This window comes from Prosopis cineraria, unplaced genomic scaffold (assembly GCF_029017545.1).
Source record: "Prosopis cineraria cultivar Desert tree isolate PC_DT_omini unplaced genomic scaffold, ASM2901754v1 PC11, whole genome shotgun sequence".
Lineage (NCBI taxonomy): Eukaryota > Viridiplantae > Streptophyta > Magnoliopsida > Fabales > Fabaceae > Prosopis > Prosopis cineraria.
The window spans coordinates 43210977-43236653 of record NW_026555342.1 but is presented as its reverse complement, the minus strand read 5'-3'; the positions used below and the strand labels follow the sequence as shown (position 1 = coordinate 43236653).

General features: G+C 32.6%; 3 protein-coding genes and 1 long non-coding RNA gene across 9 annotated transcripts; 1 reads left to right on the top strand and 3 right to left on the bottom strand.

Moving 5' to 3' along the window:
- Nucleotides 1–620: 620 nt before the first annotated feature.
- LOC129285431 (protein FRIGIDA-ESSENTIAL 1-like) lies at nucleotides 621–6276 on the top strand. 6 transcript variants are annotated; one of them, XM_054921144.1, is made up of 7 exons: nucleotides 621–820; nucleotides 2898–3194; nucleotides 3352–3883; nucleotides 4353–4588; nucleotides 4672–5159; nucleotides 5490–5720; nucleotides 5818–6276. In XM_054921144.1, the coding sequence occupies exons 3-7, from the start codon at nucleotides 3366–3368 to the stop codon at nucleotides 5845–5847; spliced, it is 1503 nt and encodes a 500-aa protein (XP_054777119.1). In that variant the 5' UTR covers nucleotides 621–820; nucleotides 2898–3194; nucleotides 3352–3365; the 3' UTR covers nucleotides 5848–6276. The 6 variants fall into 6 exon arrangements, with proteins under 6 accessions (XP_054777119.1, XP_054777116.1, XP_054777115.1 ...); XM_054921141.1 differs by having other exon boundaries at nucleotides 2983–3194; nucleotides 4672–5720; XM_054921140.1 differs by having other exon boundaries at nucleotides 2980–3194; nucleotides 4672–5720.
- Nucleotides 6277–7065: 789 nt separating this feature from the next.
- On the bottom strand, nucleotides 7066–7892 carry LOC129284875 (uncharacterized). The gene has a single exon (XM_054920368.1). The coding sequence runs from the start codon at nucleotides 7865–7867 to the stop codon at nucleotides 7316–7318; it is 552 nt and encodes a 183-aa protein (XP_054776343.1). The 5' UTR covers nucleotides 7868–7892; the 3' UTR covers nucleotides 7066–7315.
- A 7877-nt stretch (nucleotides 7893–15769) lies between these two features.
- On the bottom strand, nucleotides 15770–20221 carry LOC129286617 (uncharacterized). Its single transcript, XR_008587490.1, has 3 exons — nucleotides 20049–20221; nucleotides 17704–19441; nucleotides 15770–17291 (listed from the first exon to the last, which is right to left on the bottom strand). It is a non-coding gene; the product is annotated as an uncharacterized LOC129286617 (long non-coding RNA).
- Nucleotides 20222–22864: 2643 nt separating this feature from the next.
- LOC129286616 (tyrosine--tRNA ligase, chloroplastic/mitochondrial-like) lies at nucleotides 22865–24618 on the bottom strand. The gene has a single exon (XM_054922571.1). The coding sequence runs from the start codon at nucleotides 24566–24568 to the stop codon at nucleotides 23060–23062; it is 1509 nt and encodes a 502-aa protein (XP_054778546.1). The 5' UTR covers nucleotides 24569–24618; the 3' UTR covers nucleotides 22865–23059.
- Between the last annotated feature and the right edge of the window lie 1059 nt (nucleotides 24619–25677).

Genomic DNA, 25677 nt, shown 5'->3' with positions numbered 1-25677 from the left:
TAAAAAAAATTCCTTTATTTGTATTTATTTAATAGTGGAATAATCTATTACATAATAATAAATATAAAAAATAATATTAATTTAAAAATAAATAATTATTTTATTAAAAAATGAGATTGAGTTAAAAATATTATTTTTTTTAAATAGAGCAAGTATTATATTGAGGAGGAGGTACTCCCTTGATTTTTATTTGTAGGAAAAGTTATCATTTTTTATTCATTTTTTTATATAAATAAAATCACATATTTTAATAAGTATTTATATATATTTTTTAAACACCTTTCATAATTTATATCAATAAAAAATAATTAATACATATTTATGTTGATAAATATAAAATATTTTAATTTATTTTTTATCTTCAAATATAATTATTATAGTAAATTAATTTTTTTAAATTATGTAATATATTTTTTTAATACATATAAAAATGGAAAGGGTATATTTTTATTTTATTTTTTCTCCTGATGAGAAGTGCTTCTCAAATGAGAGAAGTAGAAAACAAACAAATAGTTCAGTTTGAAATGGTTCTATTTCTGACACGCCAGTGAAAGAGTGTACGGTGGTTGACAAGTGTTCACTCTAACGTGAAGTTGCTTGCCACAACCTCTGTGCTCTCTGCTTCAAAACTGCCAATTACGAGCGCCCAGGTAGCTGCAATTACTTCTTCTCCCTTCGGCTTTGGGCTGTGCTCCTCACCCTCCGATGTCAGCCTTCGGTTCTCCGATCACTGTCGATGGTGGGAATGATTCAGATAGTCACTTCGACGACCCCGACGCCGATGCCATTACGTCCGATAAGCCTGATAAGAATCGGAAAGGTTTCTTCGTTGATAATTTTCTAGTGATTTTCGTTCATGATTCCTCTTTAAAATATTCGTTCTTTACTTCGTTTTTCTTGGTTATATTCTTTACTCACCGTTCTGATCATTTTCTTGCATTATAATTGCACTTCAGTAGAGATATGTGCTTGAAGTGTAAAGGGTAGAAAGGAGTACAAGGCGTGAGTTATTTAGAAAGTAGAATTAGTTTGCATTACATCAGAGATTGGGGAGTTCTATGCGATATATATGTTATTGTTTTTCATTCTCAGAATCAATCAGATTAGTTGTATTAGACTTCGCTCTTAGAAGGAGATGCTAGAAAGTGGTCGAACTTGGTAATTATCTTGATTCTTTTCACATTTCAAATCTACAAAATCAATGTGCAAAGCAATTCTCGACTAGGCAGGTAAACACCAGAGTCAATTAAAATCCTTATTCCACGAACTCACTTTTGAGTTTTGAGGTGGTAGAAAGCTAGCAGGGATGAAATCCATGAATGGTGGACGATTGATTGGAGAACTAACAGCAGAAGCAAGTCAAACTAAAGTCAGAACCAGCATCAGCGAAATTATGAGGTTGACAGGATTTTCATCGAAAGTTAACTTGCATTCCTGCAGCTGGGCTGAGCCTGAAGTTTAAGTTTATCAATCACTTAATCCTTCAGAGAAATTTCTGAATTTTCTTTTTTGCTTTCTGGATAATGCTTTCTTCTTGCTTACACTCTCAAGCTTCCCAAGTCTTTCGCTGTAGGGCAATATAGAGAATCCACCTGGATAACATTAGCATCTTCTTCCATATCTAATGGGTTATTAGGGACTTGACTCTCGGACTCTTGGTGTTTGAGAGAAACATTGAATGGGCGCTTTCTGTATTGCCTAAATTCTAATAGATCCATTTCTCCCATTTTCCCTACTATAATTGTTTTGATCATGAAGTTATTACAAATATTGTGTTGAAGTTACTTTACTATTTTAGGAAAATAATGTGAACTACTGGCAACAAGATTTTGGCTATTAAATTGGTTCCACTTGATTTTTTTTAGATCAACACTAGAAGAAAAGTGGCCTCAGTTTTAACAAACTTTGTTCTAGATCAATCCAACTAGAACATTGTCATCATATGAGTCATAATGTGAATGTTCATTTCTGTTGCTAAAATAGTCGCCAGAAAAAAAAAAAGGAGTAATATTTCCTTCCAAATGGTACTGATCTTGATCTTGATCTTGATCTCCAACTCTTATTTACACAATTAAGAGTAGAATCCTTCAAGATTTATGTCCATATTGTTTATTCCTCCTAGCCTCTAACAATAATAGGGGCATAAATGCACTCTTAAAAAAACCAAACTAGTGAGAATTCATTGCCTGTTATAATGTTAATGCTAGGTCGTTGCCCGTAAGTAACGCGCTGCATGGCTTGAGTACAGTGATAAGTGAGTTAGAGCCGCTGCATCGGCGCCCGGATGTAGTGTTAAATGAGTAAGGGCTACCGCGTCATTCTGGACGCACGCGGCTAAAGAAGTTAGTCCATAAGAGCAAAATTAGATTTGGTACTTGGAATGTTGGGACATTAAATTGTAAATCTGTAGAGGTTGTAGGAGTTATGATTCAAAGGAAAATCAATATCCTTTGCTTGCAAGAAACAAAATGGCGTGGAGAAGGAGCTAAGGATATTCAAGGTTTCAAACTTTGGTATACAGGAAAAGTAAGTGCACGCAATGGAGTAGGCATCATTACAGATAATGAGTGGAAGAAGAACGTTGTAGAAGTTAGCAGAATTGGAGACAGTGAGAATTCATTGCACGGACTTCTAAATTATTGCCCACAGATCTTATTTTCAGTCCCATACTCATTTTCTCTACAATGAGAAGGCTTTTCTTGATAAACTAATTTGGAAGCCTGAAGCTCCTTCCAAGGTTAATCCCTTAATTTGGATAGCAATATTAAATAAGATTAATATAAAAAATTTTACTCGTTTTCAGGCAGCCAGGCGCAATGTTACTCTTTCTATTGACATCTATGTAACTCATAAATCTGATTCTAAAGCTTTCTCCCATTTATATTGACATTGCCCAGCAGTGACATGCCTTTGGAATAATTACTTGAAGTTTTGGATGAACATCTGAAACTTTGTCCAATTTATCTTTACATTGTCCAGCAGTGACTTCCACGTACCTTTGGAATACCTTATTTGGTATTTTGGATGAACATTGGGTAAATCCCAGTACACTGGAGCAGTTTCTCCTGATTCATCTCAAAGGTTTTTGCTACAAGAAAGAGAGCACAATTGTGTGGGGCCATGTGCACCTTATGTAAGATATTATATCTTCTGCTGGATTATGTGCCACGTCTGCTCTCAGCTGCCTTGAATTGGTATTCCTCTATAACACGTGTTTTATTCTATGTTCAATATTCCATTATTATCTTGGAGGTACCATGATTCTGTTGTTGCATGTCCTGATTTTGAGATGCTTATTTCCTTTTATATATTTATTGAGATTTGTTTTCTTTTTTCCCTTTTAAAAAAAAGATTTGAGTTCAGCCATGAGGTCTGTGGGGCAAGAAGGGAACTTGATATCAGTTTCACCTGCAATAGGAAACTTTGAAGTGAAATCACCATCTAATTTTCCTTTTGTGGAAGGGAATGCAGCCATCACTAAAGTTTCTGTTCCTTCATATCATGCACCTACAATTAGAAAAAAAGATATTCAACTGGAACGTAGACTTTCAAGTAGTCCGGAGTCAAGAAAAAATCTGGATTTGGAAGATGACATAACTCAAGGATTAGAAGCAGATATTGAAAATGCTGGATCCCTTTTAAAGCGGAAAACATTTGGAGAATATAGTGAACCAAGTTGCAATTACACTTCATATTTACATGGTGCTAATAATGATATAAGTTGTGGGACGTCCAAGTCATTTACAGATTTTGGAAAAGATGGGACTATTGACCTGCAGAGCGATTGCTTTGTTGAGAAGGCTAGTGGTGATCGAAATCATGTAAAGCATCTTAGGAAGTTGAACATGCAATCAGGGGATGCTATGAACGCAATGACATCAAGGTTTGGTCATTCTCATTTATTATGTTAAATTACGTATGCTCATTATTGTGTGACCACAGAACATTTTACATAGCATCAATAAGATCAATTAGGGCCTGTTTGTTTTCTGTTTTTTGTTTTTGAAAACAAAATTTAAAACTTGTTTGGATAAGTGTTTTTGATTTAATTGTTACAACTTTAAGTTGTTTTCATTTTATTTTTCTTGTTTTTAAAATACACTATTTTTTGATTATTGGAAATCATAGTTACCTTGATTAATGTTTATTATAAATTACTACCATTAATTGCCTATAACTATAACTATCAATTTATTTTTTAATTTTAAAATTGTTTTTAAATTAACATAACCAAATGGATTTTCATGTTGTTTTGTTTTGAAAAATGATTCTGAAAACTATATTACAAAACTATTTTTAAAAACAAAAAATGAGAACAGGAACCAAATAGGCCCTTAGTTTCTGATTCTTAGGTTTTCCAGGCATCCTTCTCCTGACTTGAGGACCAGAGATCTGTCTCCCTGTGCTGAGATTAAACTTGGAAACAAGCGTCATGCAATCCAATGTGCTTTTTTTGCCAAAGGTTGGTGCATCAGGGGTGATTCATGTAGCTTTCTTCATATAAAAGATCCTGTAAATAAATCAGGCCAGCAGATTGAAGGAGAATTGGTTGCTCAAAATTGGAAGAGAGAAGTGCAACCAGAGGAAGGTACATGATATACTCATACAGTAAGGCTGTCCAATAGCCTGCTCTTTGAACATCTTTCTAATGAAAAGATTGTCCTGTAACAGATATTGGAGATGATTTTAAGAGATCACTGATGCCTTGTACTCAAGTTCCGTTGCCTGCTACACAAGAAAGAACATCTCTGTATTCATCTGAATTTTACTCAAATGCAATCATCCAGAAAGTGTGCCCAAGCTGGGATCTAGATAAAAGTTGGCCTGTCTCTTCTTTCCCTTCCTACCCAGCCCATACAGAGGGAATGACTGCCACCCGGGGACTAGATATGCATTACGGATATACATCCGTAGTTGAGAGTCATTCACCTAATTTAAAATTCTCTTCATATGAATGGGAGCCATCTGTTCATTTTGAACCTTCTGTTTCTTCTGGTATGTGGTCAGTAGAAGATCAAAAAGACCCTTTTCATGGTAGTTTAGAGATACTCAATATAGGGGATGAATCCTTGAAAGCTTTCAATTTATCTCAAAGGTCATCCATTCAGAGTTCATATCAGGTGCCAAAAAATGGTGACTCCGCTGAAGCTGCAAGTCAGGTATTAGATCTTCGTGATGCCAAAAGTTCTGTTTCTTCTCATTATAGATGTAAACAGAATGAGCCTGAGAAGAGTTATGTTCCTCATGGAAAAAGTATTCTTGCAACTGAGACTGATAGAATAGCTCGAAGTTACCTAAATCGCCAATTTGGAAGGTTGGACATGGGACTAAATTTTACCTTTGAAGATGTTATAAATATAGAAAAAGAACAAATTGAGCATGATGCTAGACTTCAAGTTGAAGTAACACAGTACGAAAAACAAAAAGTAGATAGGGATAAGAAAAACAGTGAAATGGATAATAATTTTCAGAAGGATGATGGCGTGCAGATAGAAATGGCTCTGAGAAATTTTCGCTTTGCACTTGCTGATCATGTGAAAAAGATTCTAAGACCACTTTGGCATGAGGGTCATCTCAGCAAGGATGCGCATATCGTGATTGTTAAAAAATCAGTTGACAAGATTGTTGGCTCCTTACAGCCTCAGCAAATTCCTCCAAATGAGGATTCTGTCAAGAAGTACATTTCTTTTTGTCATGTGAAAGTAGTAAATCTGGTCAAAGTAAGTGTCTTTTTTCTTTAAATGGCACGGTCGATAAGATGTGAATCAACAGCACTTTGATTTACTTCATTTGACAACCATTTTTTATTATCTGCAGGAATATACCGGTATATATGGCAAGGTTTGATAAGGTCAATACTTATGTTGTGCAGATTGCTAGCAGTATGTGAGATCCAAATATATGGAAACTTTTATATCATGGACCGGAAAAAAAAAAAAAAGAACATTCATCTGTGGTCATGTGTATGATAGTCTAGTTTGTAAGGAATGTTGAATGCTCTCCTTCAAGATCTTGCTCAGTTTTGCTTGTTCCATTATGGAGTAACCTCGCAGGGATTGGATAATTCTGTTAATGTTGTATAAGTTAGATGATAGATTTAGAATACTTTCATCCAGTTATGTAGTGACTTCTTGATTCTCTAGCATATGAATAGAATGCTAATCAACTTTTCGAGACATGTGGTATTTATACTTTATCTTGGTCTTCAAATATCCAAAATATGTGATGAAAACCATATCGGTAGTTTGTTACATATCTTATGATGAAGCGTTTCAAAATGCATGATATATTACAGTAAAGTAATCATATCTCAGGCTCGTTTTCTTGAGTTTTTAAACGGTACATCTTAGTCCTTTCAGTTTTCAATGATTTATCTGGGAGTTCATGTTACTTGTAATTTGAAATGCTACCATTAACATGTTGGAAGGTGATAGAGGGATCTTTGTGTCATCATAGCAGATTGTCTTTGATCATTCGATAGGACTGATCTGGCTTTCGTGGGTTTGGGTGAAATTTTGATATACTACATGAAATTTAATCAGCTAACTAACCTGGCTTTCTGCCTTAAGCATTGGACTTGACCTAAGTCAGTTTAAATACAGTAAAGGACATTTGCAATTTGTTAAGTTGTTAGTATTAATTATTCTTTCATAGTCTACATTTTAGTCTTATTTCTGCAAAACAAAGCTGAGCTTAGCAGACTAGACCATGGTGCTCTTCTCCCATATTGAGTATAGATGTATGAGATCAATCCTGTAATGTTTCTTGTATGGATGGAGAAGAAAGAAGATAGATATGGATATACTGAAAAGTAAGAATAGTATCATTTAGTTTCAGTATTTCCATCTTCGTGAGAAATTTCCAGGGATTAACTATGAAGTCTATAAACATAGAATATAAGAAAATGTTATTTTAAGAACCGATTATTTCATTTATTCCTAGAGTTTGGGTGGCATGGTTATAAATCTGAAGTGTTGATTGCTTTTCCTAAACATAGATTTTGTTATCTACCGCAAGATTTAATTAAATTTGAACTACTGAGAGTCAGATCAAATGAAACAAACGAAATTGGAAACAAGCCATAAAATAAACATATAATCAGAAAATCAATCCTCAGAATTTAACATCCATCTCTCTCTCGCCCTCTCTCATACAGATTTTTGTGACTAATACAATACCCATGTACATGAAGCCTTATTTCCGATCATTTATATTGATAAAACTTCTAGGCAAGAAAAGTTGAATATTTTATGACACAAAGGTCTGGAAAGGAAGAGAAATGAATGCATATATAGGGAATCTATAAACCTTCGTGTCAGTGAACTTTGACTTTTGGCTTAAAGGCACGACATTCCCTGCATGGTGACACCAGAGACTTGAAAAACTTCCCACCAGAAGAAGACTTGCTTCTAGGTTTTCTTCCTTTCTCAACCCCAGCAAATTTCCTTGTATTCCCAGAACCTACTCTCTTGACATTGCCATGATTATGAGCTGATAGTAAAGAACTCAGGGATGAAGTGTGATGATGAAGATCTGTGTGATCTGATTGGAATGGAATGGCTTGTGGTTGAAGTTGCTCAATGGAAATAATCAGATCATTAGCAGGTTTTGGTTTAGTCTTCTTCACTGAGTTTTCTGATGCTGCAGATTTTGGGATTGGTTTAGTCACAATAAACTCAAATTCTGGGCTCTGATTGGCCGTCTGATTCTGATCTTGGTGTTTGGACTGGTTTAGAGGAAGAGAAGGCGATTTGGATTGATGGTCTTGAATGGAGACAAGGCCACTGAAAGAGAGTGAGTCTGGTGAAATATTTTCAGCTGCAAGAAAATAATTTGAAGGAGGCTTGTTTGCATGGGAGGTTCCCATGGCTTGAGAGGTTTGTGAACAGAGTTGTTATGTGGGTGGAAACTTTTATATGTAGAAAGTGGCTGTAAGTTGAGATCACAAAGCATATCTTTCGGTCTTTTTGTTTTGTCCAAAAGATCCTTTTTTTTACTTATACTTTTTTTGCCGAATTAAAGACGTTCCTTTTTTTAATTTTTTCCCCTTTACTTTTGATTATTTTTAATCTAGCCAGTTTCTTTTAATACAAGTTACTTTTGAAAATTGAGAAAGAGGCATATTTGAAATAAAATAAACTTTTGTAAAATGACATTTATTTAGAACTGTAAAATCTTTTTAGAATATCACTTACTCCCTCGGTCCTTCTTGTCAGTTATATTTTAGAAGATTTTTTCACTCCTTTATATAAGTCACTTTTTTATGCTTTTTATAATTTTTGATGTGCAATTCTGAAATTACTCTCTAACAAATTCTAAAAAAAGTATATTCAATTCTCAAGAAAATTCTTTCTACATATCAAATAATTTTTTTAAAATTTAAGGACAAAATTGAAAAATGATTTATTTTTAAAATTTTTTTATTATTCTAACTAACAACAACAAACCTTTATCCCATTGAGTGAGGTTGGCTATATGGATTGCAAGACGCCATTATACTCTATCATTTATCAAACTTTTAAAAATATTATTAATTAAGAAATCGGGTTCAACAACTTCTAATAGTGTTCTTTTAGGCCTTCCCTCTTAAGCCTTCCTCTACCTCTTTTAACAGGGCTCAAAGTTATATATTCTACTTTTTTCACTGGTGCCTCCTACGATTTTTTTTGTACATGTTCAAATCATTTCAAATGATTTTCTATCATTTTTTCTTCAATAGGTGCTACCCTCACTTTTTCCCGTATGTGCTCATTTTGAATTTTATCCTTACATGTATGTCTGCACATCCATCATAACATTTTCATCTCTGCTACTCCAACTTTATGTTTTTACTGTCCCGTTAGAGCCTAGCATTTACTATTATATAATATAGCCAGTCTGATAATAGTACGATAAAACTTTCCTTTAAGTTTGATAACAGTACGAATTTTATTATTCTAATTACCACACATTGATTTTGGTGAGTTAGTTATATGTGGCTTCTAAATATAACAAGAGATAATATATTAATAATTGAATAGAGTAGGTATAAAATTTTTTTAGCAATAATCTTTTTAAATATACAAGATTTGAACTTGAGACTTTGATAACAAATGTTGAACACCCTTTTTTTTTTCTTTTACTTTTGATTCTTTTATATTAGGTTGGACAATTTTCACGGGGGTTTAATTTTATGTTTTTTTTCATTTTAAAAGAAGTAAAGTATAGAATAAAATAATTTTTTAACTTACATGTCATCTTGAAAAATGATTATAATTTCTTTAAAAAAGATTGAATTTGAATGATGCGCAACAATAATATGAATATGATCTGAAATAGATTTGTCTCATGCATATTTTTCTTGCATGATGATCACCAAATCTAGATTTGAGAAACATTAATACTTATTACACAATAATTAAATGTTTAATGCGGTGCATTTAAGATTCTCACATTCCAAATTCCTTTCTTCTTGCTTTTTTTTTTTTGGTTGAAAACCAAATTCCTTTCTTCTATTTTAATCAAAACACTTACAAATTCAAGTTTTAGCGTTTCAATGATCACATTAATAATTTTATTATAATCTCTTGTACCAACTCAAAAATGTTTAATTTTCTACGACCTCTTATATGTAATGTAAAAATGCATTAAACAAAGTCTCGTTTATAATAAATGTCTTCTTAGATTAGAGTTTAAACCATTTGACCCTTAAGCTGAATGACCGGTGGACATTACAAAGGAAGATTAATATAAAATAAACCAAACCCTTCGTCAATGTCAATTTCAAATCTCAATCAACTTAGATACAAATCCGTTAACTTCATTTTTTGTTTTTTTTTTCCTTTGAGTTTGTCCCTCTAGTGCTTACATTCATCCTAAATTTTGTTTAACCGGCTAATCCTACGAGGTTTGTTCGCATGTTTGTAAAGAAAAATCAATAATAATGATAATATAAAATATAAAATTTATAATGAGTCACATTATTTTCAAGACATACAAAGTATATGATCTATTCAAATCTTGTAATGCAAGAAAAATTTGTCTAGCTATATTTTTAACAACGTAAATATTAAAAAAATGAAGATAATTAATCTTGAAATTTACGTTGTAATTTTTTTAAACAATAAAGTTATTCACTTATTATCGAATTTTACGAGACTTATCGTTACATTTTAATAAGTAATTGTTAAGTTCAGGGAAATAACTACAAATTCATTTAGAATTACTGCTATTATGAAATTCTAAAATTTATTAAATATTTCATAAAATCTATTGATAAGCTCTTAAAATTTGATCATAACTTTTATTATGTATTGTATATATTCACGATATTTGAGTTGTTCTTAATTAGACTTTTATTACCTAAATATTTGTGCTCTTAATTTATGAACAGTACTGTGACTTGTTACAATTTACAAATTTTATGTTCTATATTTATTGGTACTAATTAATTAGCGAGGACATCCTGTATTTACAGGAAGTTCGATATGAGTTACACTATTTATAATAAAAAATACTTTCACAAAGTGCGTGGTTTCGAACAACATTGTTAAACTAATATTATTAATATTGATTTATCTTAATTTATTTTGATTAAAAAGTGGACTAATAGATTTTATGCTTATCATCATCATAAATCAATTAATATTTATGTATGTGTATGTGATACAGTTATAAATCGCTTGACCTTTAGTTTAACCCCGACCGTTGTGTTGAACAAAAAGGCAAGGAATCCAATGATGAGTGTGATGTTAATAATAATTTGATGATGATCTTCTAGAAAGAGGGTGCATGTTCAGTTCATAAAAAAACTATTCGTCGAGTTTTTATTTTAAATACAAAGAATGTATTATTGTGTTTTGGATTTAAATTTGAGCTAAATCTATTATTTAGGTAACTAAAATGTGTATCTCAATCCTTTTATAATTTTAAATTTTTTTTAAACATCTATTATTTTAAATTTTTATTAAAGTCTTTTTCTTTTTTTGCGCTTGTTCATTGCCTTCACTACTTTCTCATTTTCAACTTTGTTGCCTTTGATTTACTTCCACCAAAACCAAACTAACAATGTCAATTGAGATTGAAACACCGGCACCAAAGGGATCGAATTGCCAGCACCTACCTATACTAGACCATTGACTTTGATTGAAAATTGGACCATCGGCACTAATTAGCATTAGGTGGCCAACTTCAACTAGGATTAGACGATAAACTTAAATCGAAACTCGACTGTTGAAGTCAATTGGAACTGCACGATTAACTTCAATCGAGATGGGATCTTCGGCTCCAACCCGGGCCAAAATTGAACCACCATGGCTACCAAGGACTAGATCGCTATTGTTGATTGGGACTGGGCCACCAGTGCTGACTGGGATTAGACAGCAAGACTCCCATTGTCCTTCTTCTAAGAGACATCATTGCAACCTCTTTTACTTTTTATCTCATCTGGATTTTTTTCCCCCTATTTGCTAATTTCACAGTAAACTTCCCATTAATCGCCCATTCCCTTTGAGGTACATCCTTGATGAATTTGAAGTAATCCTTGATGATGATGATAAAAAGGATAAAATCCTGCAAAATCCTTTATCCTTTTTTTTTTTTTGGCCAATCTACAAATTCCATAATTAGTACAACAAATTCCATAATTAGTACAACGTAGGCGGGATAAGTTGATATGGAGTAGGGGCAAAAGGGGCAATTATGAAGGGTGCTTTTGGATTTCAATTCCTAATGTGATTTTTTTATTATTATAATTGTTTATGTTTTGACATGATTACATTTGGATATTATATTCTAAAATTGATTTAGATAAAATTAAAGATATTTGGGTAGTTTTAATTAAAATAAATTTTAAGTGTGTAAATTATCATAAAAAACATTGCTTTTGAAAATGTAAAAATGGATAAAATTGCATATATTATTATTAAGCTTGTTGAACTCTATTTAGCTATTCTTATTTATAATGAAACCTTTATGTATTTTTATTCATGAAATAATATATTTTATGGTTCTTCTTAAAGTTTTTTTATATCTAATTGTTTCTCCGTATTTTTATGTCATTCTCTTACATCTACTACATGTAGTTATTTTCATAAGCAGCTTATAATAACTTCTCAATTTATTTAAAATATTTGTTATATTTAGATTTATTTTTAAAAGTTTGAATAAATATGGGAAGTATTTTTAAACGTAATTTTTTTTTTCAAGAAATACATATTTTTTTCATGGAAGAAAAGCTTAAACCAATAGGACTAACAAATCAAATTTCTTTTGTTTTATTAGAAATGAATATAACGTAAATCAATATCTGGTATAAAAATACGCCATGAAGGAGCTTTAAAAATACAAACGTTTTCAATTTATATAAACTCTAGTCTTCCACCCGTTTAATGCGGGCAATCTTATATGAGAACAATTATTTTGATTTGAAAAATATATTATAAAATTAAGTTCTATCAAATTGAATTGTAAAAAAAAATATTCTATTTTTATTTTAATTTTCATCATTAACACTCAAAGCCCTCATGTGACAGTCATTATTATTGAGATTGCATTTTACTAGAGCTATCAATTGACGAGCTAGTCATTTTAAAACTGAAAAAAATCGAAAGTTCAAGCCTTACTTTAAAGTGTAAAATAATAAATTAAGTTGAAAAAGATTGATCCTTTTAAACTCAAAAATAAAATAGCTTGCTCTTTAGGGCTAAAGCTGATCCTTTTAGGCCTTTTTATATGTGTTTTTAAAAAATTTTAATGTAAAGAAATAAACACTGTTCTAAAAGAATACCCTAGCTGCTAATGAGGCTCCATAGAAAGAAAGATTAAATTATATTGATATTAATAATAATAAAAATTATTAACATTTAGCTAATGATACTAGCAAAGTTTAATTGTTATGGAGGTTGATTTTTGAATGGTGCTATTTTTTTCATCAAAGGAATGTTGCTATTTTTTATTGAACTTACATTTGTTATCGTGGGAATTAATTTATATTTGTTTATCTAAACTCAATGTGATATTTAATAATTTTTTTAAAAATTTTAAGTATTTTTTTATATTTTTAATTTGAAAAATAAAAAATAATAAGGTCAGGACCCTTCAAGTTGGCCCTTCAGTCTTGAAGGCTAAGGCTAGGGTCAGGCTATGCAAAATAAACTCTTAAGACATAATTAGACTTAAATGGTCATCCTTAATTGACAACTCTACATTTTACCAACATTCAACAATTTTTTTAGCATAAAAATAAGTGAATTAATCAAATAATATACAAGGATAATAATATAATATCTTTTATAAATTATAAATCTTAAGCAAATAACCGTATCATGTACAATATTCATTGCACCATACAATACTTTGATAATATAAATAGTGCTAAAATATGCAAACTCATGCTCGCAATGACAAAATAAAAATTATTCTAAATACCATCATTTTACTTAATAATAAACTAAATGCATTTGCATTTGACTTAGGATTGGCACACTAATCTTCCATAGAAGATTATTTAATCAAAGGACAAAAAAAATATCCTCTAAACACTTCCAAATATGTGCACCCTAATTCCCTTGTTTCATAAAAATTCCTCGCAATTATGATAGACTACATTTTACCCAGTGAACTACTCATTTATAAGTAAAGCCAGAAAGAATGAATAGTCCAAAACCAATATACAAGAATTCATTCAAAACCTATAATGTTAATAAATTTATTTACAGGAAAATCTATCCCTATATACCCAGATTACCAAGCAAAACAATGCCTTCAAAGAACACATCACAAAAAAAAAAAAAAAGATGTAGATTTAATTGGCAATCCATAATTCCACATAACAGAAAAGCTATTGCCAATGCCTTTACACTCTCATGCGAAACTGCATTTATTAAACTACATGTAAGGGGAATATGCATTTGATAAGTCTGAATGTTAAAAATCTGAGCATAAAATAAGATATCGAACGCCAATAAACATAAAAGAATTATAGGTAGGTTAAATAAAGAAAGGGCATAGCCCCATTAGTTGACCATATCCATCAAGAGTGCATCCATAATGCCATATCCTGACCTTCTCACCTCACTAATTTTCTTTAGGACAGAATTCGGTAAAAACCCATACAACTTGTTCCTATCTCATGCACTTCAAGGGGCGATGTAATTTGTAACCAGCGCTTCTAATTCTTTTGTGGGCTCTACTATACTAACATGCTTAATGAGCTCACCATGGTGGCTATGACAAGAGTACATTCATAATTGGAGTTGAAAAATAAACAAACTTAGTCCATATGAGTTTTGCCTTTATGGGCTCAGCCCTTAAGGGCTCGGGCTTTTAAGCTCAATTTTTTTAAAATATCTTATTATTTGCCCTTATATAAAAGGTTCAGAGCCAGGCTCGTAAGTCCTTATTATTATTTTTTTATTTTTTAAAATTTTTAAAAATTAAAATTTTTAATTATAATATTTCACATATTTTTAAAAATACAAATTATAATATTTAAAAATTAAAAATAAATAATAAATAATTTAATTTTAAAGTATAAACATCTATTTTAAAGTTTAAATTTAATTTAAAAATTTAAAATATTTTATTTTTTAAGGGAAAAATAAAAACAACTCTAAAATGGCCGCCTAAGACCGAAATCATTTTTTCAGAGCTTATCAAGGTCAAGTTTGAAAGTCCAATTTTTTTAAAAAATGTCAATTTTTCAAGCTCAAACCCTTATAAAAATGAGTTTAAATGGGTGGCCTTTCAAGCTTGGCCTTTATTCCTGACTTTATCCATAATATCATATCTTGGCCTTCTCCCCTCACTAATTTTCTCTAGGATAGAATTCACTAAAAACCCATAGAACTTGTTCCTCTCTCATGCACTTGAAGGGGTAACATAATTTGTAACTAGCGCTTCTAATTCTTCTGTGGGCTCTACCATACCAACATGCTTAATTCGCTCATCGTGGTGGGGTAACCAAAAATCTTGTCATGACCGTATTTTTCTCCCATCACCAAACCGCCATGACAAACTCTTCACTGTCTCTCTCAATTCCCTTCCAAGTTCTCGACCTCACGTTGTGCTTTAACAGTTGGAAGAATATCCTTACCACACTTCTACTTCACAGGCATATTATCATACATTATTTGTAACAAGTAATAATATGTGATGTCTTGTAAATAAAACTCTATTATTCCCTTCCCTACACGGTGTGCGAACCTGACCTTACTTTCATATCAACCTTCCATTCTTGACTTATCTGTGAACCTTGCATGTACAAAACCCCTTTGTCTTTCCAAGCAACTTTTAAAACTACAATCTTTTTTTTTTTTTTTAACTGATCCGTTTATACTTTATTATAGACCATGCAAAATGAATTTTTTAAGCAAAGTATTTTTTATTTGATTTGAAAGAAAGGCACACACAACAGCATATAGCATAGAGGAGGCAATGGCCCCCACTAGAAAAATAAAAATTTTACCTAAACTTTAATTAAAACTACACTTGCCTCTGCTTTAAAATGATTGCCCCATACTCTCTTTAAAATTACCAAGCATATATATTTAAAAAATTTACTATAAAAATAAATTTTTGATGCAAATGACAGTAATATATATTTTCAAAATTATCATATATTTTATTTATATATTATTTTTATTAATATTTAAAATTATATTTTTTTCAAAATAATTAATATTTATAATTAGTATTAATTTTACCCTATCTAATAAATTTTTCTGGGTCCATCACTAGGCACACGGCACAATGTAAAGTACTCCAAAAGAGATACATAGGCGTTACAATTTGAAGCGTGTACAAGAAGAGACATGTAACATTCTTACGTAACTTTCCTCCTACTTTTATATAATAATAATAATAATAATAATAATAATAATAGTAATAATAATTTTGATTCTATGATACATTGAAGAGACATCAATATTTTGGCAGTGACTTATTAATACTTTATAGATTCTCGACAGGTTCCACTCTTTTAAGCGCTAATTACATTGATCTCTACAAATTATTGTTGAAAAGTTACCAGGATCTCTCAATACTTGAAATTATGAATTACAAAAAGAGTAATTTAATTGCCTAGTGAATTAACGAAAACAAATACTACCTGCTACAATGTGAAATAGCTTATTTTCAAATTTTTCATAAAAACATTAGTGCTTTCTTTTTCTTGTAAACATCATTTTATTATAAAAAAAATATAAAAACATTATTTCTTTTTTGGATGTAATGTTGTATTGGACATATATATAGCAACACTTAATGGGAGAAAACACATGAAAAGGCTTCAGCCTCATGCCCATCCACGCAGAGTTCTCTATATCGGGAGCAAAACAGCTTGTTGATCAGCAAACAAACATCAAATATTTAATCCAATACTGTCAAAACGTTCTTATCTTCATCTTTGAACGTCATAATAAGCGAATGACTACAGTATATTTAGAAAGAGATATTGGGGCAAAAGGATTAGTGTTAAAATTTAACGTGGATTTCATAGACAGTGGCATTATTTTGTATCGAGATCTCTTTCTGAATGTAGAAATGTAAATAACTCAATTTGAAAAGTTTTAAATCAAGATTATGGAAGAAGAGGGGCTTACATTTCTTGTGCTTGAGATGCCAATGGATGTTTACAGCTAGCTTGTTTGGCTGTTTCTACTGCAAGGTTTAAGTCTTTAGCCTGCATCTCATTAACACAATTTAGGGGGCGTGTTCAACACCCTCGAGATCGATCTGCACTCTACAGCCAATATTTATACATATATATATATATAGAGAGAGAGAGAGAGAGACTTAGCTACTTAGCCTTATAAATTTAATATACTTTTCTACAATCAAATTATTACATGTCTTAGATGCCTGATAACAAGACCAAGCCAACACTAAAATGACGCCCCTGCTGTATCAACTGCAAGTGGATAACATACATCTAATACTAACACAAACAAAATTGTTCCAAATAAAAATTTTCAATATGAATAGATTTTCACAATTCACAATCAGCAAACGAACAAAAAATAAAAATAAAAAATTAATGTAACAATGAATGAATTTATCTGTTCCAAAATATCATAATTAATATAATTTCTCAAACTGAACTTTTTTGATAAGATTCATAAAGAAGACCATACAAGCAGCATTTACAGCATTGATTTTATTTTATTTGGCCAACAGCATCGAAAAGTTTGAAGTTCAATTTCAAAGATCTAACTTACAGAATCACCTTCTGCTCCTCCACAATATATTGCACTTTTACCCATTGAAAGGGATAAGGTTTTCGCAGCCAAAAAAGCTTCCTCAGAGCCACCTACCTGAGAAAAATCCATTTCTGGTTCATACAACAACAACAAGCCTTTATCCCACTAGGTGGGGTCGGCTACATGGATTGCAAGACGCCATTGTGCTCTATCATTTATTACAATCCATTTCTGGTTCATAAATTAGGTTTTTCCAAAACGCAATAACTTTGCTTCAAAGGATTTAGTACTATTACCCTAATACCCATATATCAATTTTGATTTATCCCATAACATGCATCATGCTTGTTTAGCTTATCAAAGTTCTAAGGCACAATAAATATATCAGTTCTTAATATTAAATTTCATAACCAATATGCTAAATATATTGTCCCTAAAAAGAATGAGAATAAAAAAAAGTTTCTTAAAGAATATTTTTTTGAGATCCCAGATGCATTAGAAATTATAACTGAGCAGTATCCCATACCATAAAAGTTAGTGTTCCAGGCTTCCAGCTTCTGCAGCAATCACACTTCCAGATACAGGAGCGTCCAACTTGATGGGAGTCTTCCCATCACCGGTGCATAATCATTTAAACCCCCCCACCCCAAACAAAAGAAAGGAGACCAACTCAGCATGCTAAAACTTAGAAAGCAGTTCATATACAACAGGAGGATGTTAGGAAACCCCTTCTATCCAGAAAGAAAAATTCACATCATCAAAGAGCCTACTGGCCCTTTTTGAAACAAGACTTACTTTCAAATAGTATGTTAGAAAATATTGCTTAAAAGTACCCCAAAAAAAAAAAGTAATGATATATCATTGATATCAATTACACCTTATCCTGATCCAGTGGCAAGAGGCATTTTCATTCAATGACTAGGCTATTGCATGCCATGCCAGATAGAAATTAATTTCATTTTTTCACGCGTCATGACCAATTGACCATATAAATTGAAGAACTATCAGCTAAAACGAAAACTACTTTGTTCAAGTAACACGCTGTCACACAATATCCCGGATCACTTAGGTGACTTGATGCAGAGTAGAAATTTGGACCCATTTTTATGAGGAAAAAGGAGTGTAACAAGTAGAAATTACACTAAATATCTGCATCATATCATTTATGAAATCTAACAATTCGCCAGTTGTCAGAGTGCTCCAGTGAGGCAAATAAACTTTGTCAGCTTAATAAATCAACTCCAGAAGATGCAACCAGAAGAGCTTTACATAAAAATAGTAGAGAGTTTAAATATGCACCATAATCAAAGAAGCAAGTTCTAGTGACCTAATACTAAAGATGACAGTAGGGTTGGGTAGGGAGCAACAAATAATGGACATCCTGATGAGACAGGGTATGAAGTAGAACTTTGAAGAGCACTATAAAACTCCTCTCATGGTCGTATACTCCTGCCCCTGCCCCTGCCCCCCGGGTATGAATTATACAATCGAAGTATAGATATAGCCACAAATACTCCCACAAAATCGGCAAACCATTTCTCATGAGAAAAAAATTAATTATTGACATGGTAAATAAAATATATGGAGCAGGAAAAACATGAAAACAGCTTTAAGGTCAACAATATTTCATTTAATGGTACCTTTCTTTTATTTTAAAAGACAATTATATATTGCAACAGAAAGGCTTCTTGATGATTGTGGATGAATCAATCAATAACCATGGCCGTAGGACCCTCCCAGCTTGAAGCAAACCATTTGATCCAGTGTAAACATCAATCACCTACTTAATTTAGATTAGTGTGTTATTCTGGAGTTAGTACACAGTCAAAGGTAAGAAGATCAACAGCAATAAGACAATTCTCCAAATTTGTTATATTCTAACTGAGAATCTTATGTACACAGCTTAGAAGCAGATCAGCATTCACATTGATAAAGTTTTGCAGTTTGTGGCTTGCACAACCAAATAGATGCCACATTGAATATAAAGCTAAATGACATTTAAAATATCGAAGTATTGCTCAAAAGGTCAAAAAGTTTTTCAGAAATGCTGAACAAACTGAAGAGTCTTCATGGAGTCAACACATAAGCAAATGGCCCACTGTTTTTGCAGAAAACGAAATGCCATTGGTATGATTGTACTCACATGGGTCGAAGAAGGCAACATTGTAATTACTACATCCACATCACACACTTCTGCAACTTCATAAGGTGTTTTCATAGGGGGAAATCCCATCTAAGAGAACTTGTCGGTAACATCAGAGTTTCTGCAATATTTTCAAATTTGATAAACATCATATAAAGATATTCTCTATAGATCAACAAGGATTGAATAGCCTACTTAAATGAACAGCAAGTTTGTGCTTTCCCCATGATCAATAAAACAATTCAATAAATAAAGAGCATAAAACAGTTTAAATTAAGTACAAGTCTTGAACTGTAACTCAGCATCCAAATCAGGTTATACGCCACTCTGTATCCCATATTTCCAACACCAATGAATAAACATTCTGTAATGCATCATTAAGAGGATAAATATTGAAATTTTCAGAATATGCATCCTTGAGTAATAAATATTACAGTAGATGCCTCATTCATCATAGTAAACTCCACCACGAATGCTCCAACACCATATATTTAATATAGTTGGAAAACTATCGATGATCTATCAAACATTGTACAAGTACCTTACGCATTTATCTTTGAGGCCATTTAGAACCAAACAAAAAAAAAAAAAAAGACAAAAGACAGAAGATAGATATACTAATGCAAGTGCAATTGATGGAAAAAAAAATCTGTCGAATCTTATATTGTAGGTGACACTGTTCATCTTATCCTGACGGATGAGAAAGGCAATCCCAGTTCCAAGAGTACCTTCCAATCTTCTTATCGCATTAGCCATCAACTTCATTTCTTGTGCTTGCTTATCTCAAAGGCTCACGAGTTCTCCAATGTACCTCCTCTCTGCAAAGTATAAAACCAGACGTGGCAGCAAAAAGAATTCACAACTCAAAAACAAAGATGTCAAGTTAATGCGGAACCACAAAAGCAAGTCTAGAAAACTATTAACCTAATTAATGTTGAATCAAAGTCACGTTCACTTTGTGAAATCAGCATTCCCTGGCTTGCTTTTGCCACATCTGCAGCTACAGCACCAGCTTTTGCAGCTAGTGCTGTTTCTTCTGCCAGAGACGGTTTTGAGACCATCTCCTTCAATGGTCCATCATCTTCTAATACAACCTGCATATCCAAGATTTTAATCGAGGAATAATCAAATTCTATAAGAGTCACTGTAACAGATTGCCTCAGATGCTCATCAACTGGAATCTCCAACCCAAAAAATAACCAAGGTTGAAAGTTTCAACATAAATGGCACCCAAGAAAGGGAAAAGCGTAATTGGTTCTAAAATTAACGAAATTATATAATGGCTACAGAAAATCATGTTTAGTATTATGAGTAGCTTTGATCAAGTATAGTGAAAGAACACAGCTTCAAATCTAAATCTAATCATGAATCTTTCCTCATACAAATTACAAAAATAAAAGAACAATTAGCAGCATGCCAAGATTTATTTAAAAAAAATCAGAAAAAATAGAATGTAAAGAAAGATGTCAACTAATTTACAAGCTTAGTCTGTCACACACAACTAACATTATGTTTCTCATGTTTTTGAGACCTTTTTTGCTCACTGTTTTCTCATTTCAATTTAAGAAAAAATGTTGGCTATTGAACAGTTATAGAAATATAAGCGTTAGTTCATAGCAGAAGTTACAGAAACCTGGATTTAAATCCATGGGCAGACATTTTAATAGTACTCACGAAGCACTTCTAGAATCACTAATACCGATGAAATGATATGATTGGTCACCAATCTTTTTTCATTCATACTGCTTTCTGACTTTTCTCCCATGCTGAAATAATTGATAACTTCTTGAGTGCTCTGCTCAAAAGCCTGGCTTATAGAAAGTAGCACAATTCAGTGAAGGTTGATATCTAAAAATAACAAACTGAGACAAAACTTATAAGGTTACTGCAATATCTTGAAAGCAAATTCATCTTAGCCACCAATAAACACCTACAAATATAAATTCAAAATAACGGATGGAGGTTTCAAAGAAATTGAACAAAAATAGTAAATATAAAGAAATTTAAGTCACCCTTATCTTCTCTGTTCACTCTATAAAACCAAGCTATTTATATCCCTGATTATTACAAATAACCACTGGCCAAGTTTCAATTACTTTCAAAATGAAGAAAATTAAATACCAAAATATAAGAGTGATATTACAAGCCCCTTTCAAGGTTTGACCATAGTTCGTGAAATAGAAATGAATAAATGCAAAACAGAATTAAAACCAGACACTGATGCAAAAGTCAAGAATAACACAACAAATATAAAAAAATATAAAAAGAACACATATATCAACTAATATAAAAGTTCAGACAGATTAGAGCTGGAATAAGACAATGCATAAATCTGAAACAGACCTTATTAGATCAAAGATCTACATCAGTTAGAAGATCTACCAAGTTGATCAATAACTATCATAACGCTCACCTCTAGCTGATTCACCTTTATGTTCTCCCAGATAAGCCTCAAAGAAGTATTGTGCTAATTCCTTTCCAGCAGTGCCAAAGAAGTTAGTGAAGATAATTTAGTATGAAAGAAGTTAGCAATGTGTACCTTTAGTGCACATAAGTAACGTTTTGATTCCCTTTGTGCTTTGATTGACCTTTATTTACCCCCACATATATTGACCTTTATGTACTGATTCCCTTCCAATAGTGCCAAAGTTAGCAAGCGTATTGGTGATATAATAACAAAGAACAAATCAGAGTTAGCATTTTGTGTTTCTGACTCGGCATCTGCCTTCTGCTTATTTCGGAATGGCTGTTCTGGAAGTGAAAAAAAAAAGGGGAAAAAAATGAAGATTTCAAATAGTGCCCTAAAGCACAATTTCATGAATATATCTCCATAATCTTGCAACCTACTTGTTGGTGCCAGGTCACTTGGCCAACCTCTGCACGTTAGCATTTAAACCAATTATAACAGCATATTTGTAGGGCAAGATATTCCAAGAAATTACCGATATTCAATGGATTCATAGAAGAGCTTTCTTGCTGCCATCTATCAAATAACCAAGGAAATGAAAATAAATCGCAAATGACAATGCTATATTGAAACAGAAATAAATCACGCCAAAGGACTTAAATTAGAAGGGAGAAGGTACAAACTGGGCAACGAAAACTGAGCCGGTTGAACTAATCAAGGAGAATCAAACTTGGCAACCACTACATGACTTCTTCTCCAGCAAAATACATGATCATCAAGGAGAACCAAATAGCTTAAAATCACTATGATTGTCCCCTGAAGAGATTCGCCACATAAAATCACTATGCAGACCCATCATCTGTTGCAGCAAACCGAGGGTATTCCGATAATTTCACTGGGCACAACACAGTGGGGTCCAACCAAGGAATGTGTATGATGGCATTTTTGAAAATCCACAGTTCATCTACCGTAGCCGTTGAGCAGTGGCAGTTATTGAATCGTTAGTTATTTATTATATTGATGTTCAATATTATAGTCACCCGAAACTCAGCTCAGGTATGGTGAATAACGCAACAATGGACACTCGAGAAAGAAGTTTGCAGCTCCAATAATGGAAGTGACTAAAGATGTATGAAGTATGCAAAAAAGATAATTAATAAATAATTTCATGGAGGTTAAAGCACCTTTTGAATATCAGACATGATGATCAATCGTTGCACTTGTTTCAAAGGTAAGTGGTAACTACCAAAATCAAAGATTTAATATACATGCAAGAAGTATACAAAGCAGAGAACAGTCTACAAAGAAAATCCCAGTATCAATCAAAACTGTTCATGCTATTCGCACCAGAACCTTGTTCTTTTTGCCTGCAGATAAAAGTAGCACTTTTCCATCTACTATATCTACAGCCTCTATTCTCTTGTCTTCCTTGTTTACTCGGTTATTGTTCAAGTAAATGCCTCCTTGTTTTAACAGTCGTCGCGCTGCAGATTTGCTGTCAAACAAACCAGCAGACACTGAAAGATCCACCAAAGAGATGTTCAAAACCTTATCGTATGCTAAAGAGCAAGAGGGTACATCCTCAGCAATCCCTTCAATAGTTTTCCAGTCCAACTTTGTCTGAGATCCTGGCCTCAAGGCTTCTGTTGCCTTAAGAGCTTCACTTAAGCCATCTTCCCCATGAACAAAACGGGTAACTTCTTCAGCAAGCCTCCGCTGAATGGTATTAGGCACATAACCAGGTTTTGTCATCTCTCTCTCCAATGCGTCTATCTCTTCAATATCCAAAAAAGTAAGAATTTTCATAAACCTGATCACGTCAGCATCCGGGACAGAGAAAAAATACTGGTAGAATTTGTAAGGAGACAAGAAGGAAGGGGATAACCAAACAGCGCCATCCTCTGATTTACCAAATTTGGTACCATCGCTTTTCAAGAGAAGAGGAAATGTCAAGCCATAGGCACCCTCGGCCTGTAATATTTTTCGAATTAACTCAGTCCCAGCAGTTATGTTACCCCACTGATCACTACCCCCAATTTGAACATTAACACCTTCGTTTTGGAACAAATATAAGAAATCATAGCCCTGCAACAACTGGTAAGTGAAATCTGTATAGCTCATTCCTTGTTCCGATTCCAACCTCTTCCTCACACTTTCTTTAGCCATCATTGAACCCACCCTGGCATATCGTCCCACTCGTTTCAGAAAATCCAGCAAACTAAACTCCTTCCACCAATCGTAGTTATTCAAAATCACAAGGGAAGAATCGTCGAGATTGACATTCGCAATCAAGTAGTTATTTTGAGCATCACCTAGAATTCTTCTTATAGTGTTGCCAATACCCGCCGTGTTCTTCTCCAGAGTATCGACATCAAGTTCAGGTCTCTCGAGGGCCTTCCCAGACGGGTCCCCGATACGAGCGGTGGCGCCTCCGATCAAAGCAACAGCTTTATGGCCGCACCGGCGGAACCAAGAGAGCACGATGAGTCCAAGAAGGTTACCCAAGTGTAAGCTCTCAGCCGTGGGGTCAAAACCACAATAGACCTTGAGAGGTCCAGAAGCAGGGTCTGAACAAGCTGTTCTGAGAGCATCGCTGGTGAGGGACTCAAGTAGGCCTCTTTCTTCGAGGACGTCGACGACATTGCGGCGAAGAACTCGATGGTGTTGCTGAGGGTCAGAGGGAGAATGCGAGATCTGGAGACTGCAGGTGGCTCTGGTGAAATGGAGACGAATGGAAGTAGAGAAATTGGAAGAGAGGGAAGAAGAAGCTTTGAAGGGAAAGAGAAAGAGCTTGGTCGGATGGGAGAAGAGAAGGGCCCTCGAAGCCGAAATGGAGGCCATTTCGCTTCGCTGCCTGATGTTGGGGATTGGGATATGTCATGACTCATGAGTGCTCTCCACAACAAAGGAGTGAAGAGGGCAAGGCGTGGTTGATTTTTTTTTTTTTTTTCCTAAGTGAAATTTTTTTTTTATTTGATCCCCCAATCTTCCTCGTTGATCGGCCTCAGGCACTCAAGCTCGACACTCCAGAGTAATTGATTCAAGTTTCTTGACGTTTAACGAACCGCTCCTCGGTTAAACAAAATAATTTTATTTTGTTCGATTTTATTTATAAATTATTTTTAATTATTTTATTAAATTTATAAATTAATTCAATTATTGATGTTATCTAAAAAAGTAAAATTTTCAAATTATACTCAATAAATGCATTATTTTTAAGAACATTTCTCTCTCATGTAGCTTTTTGCTTTCTATTTATCAAAAATTATAATTAGATCCTCCCTCTGGTTTTATTTACAGAGCAAAAAGCAAAAAAAAAAATTTAATTTTATTTATAAATCACGTTATTAAATTTTCATCATAAATATCTTTTTTTACCTTCATTGAATGTTGAAGAGATAAAATATGTTATTGAAGTGTGTATATTTATTAGAATCAAAGTTGAAAACTTATTAAATTTTTAAGACAGAGCTAATAAGTTTTAAAGTTTTTTTTTGATAATAATGAAACATATTAAAAGTGACTTATAAATAAGACCAGAGGAGTAAGATGAAAATCAAGGAATCAATGATATAGCATTTTATATAAAGTGACTCATAAAAAAAATCAAGAATTCTGTGAATTTTGTAATATTTTTATTAATTTTACTATATATAAATATCATATAAACAATGATTTCCTATCTACTTTAAAAAAAAATAGCATGTAGATAAATTCACACACTTCCACAATTCTCAGTTAAGTTATAGCTTATTAGTAATTTCTTTTACGTGCAAATAGCTCATGAGTAATGAGTATTTTCTTCTAATTTTGAATAATTTATTTTAGGATTAAGGTACATTTTTACTCTTAAATTTTCTCATAAAAAATAATTTTACCTTTGTACTAATAAATAGGATAATTTTACTTTTAAACTATTTTTTTGAGGAACAAAAAACTTTTTTTGCAAG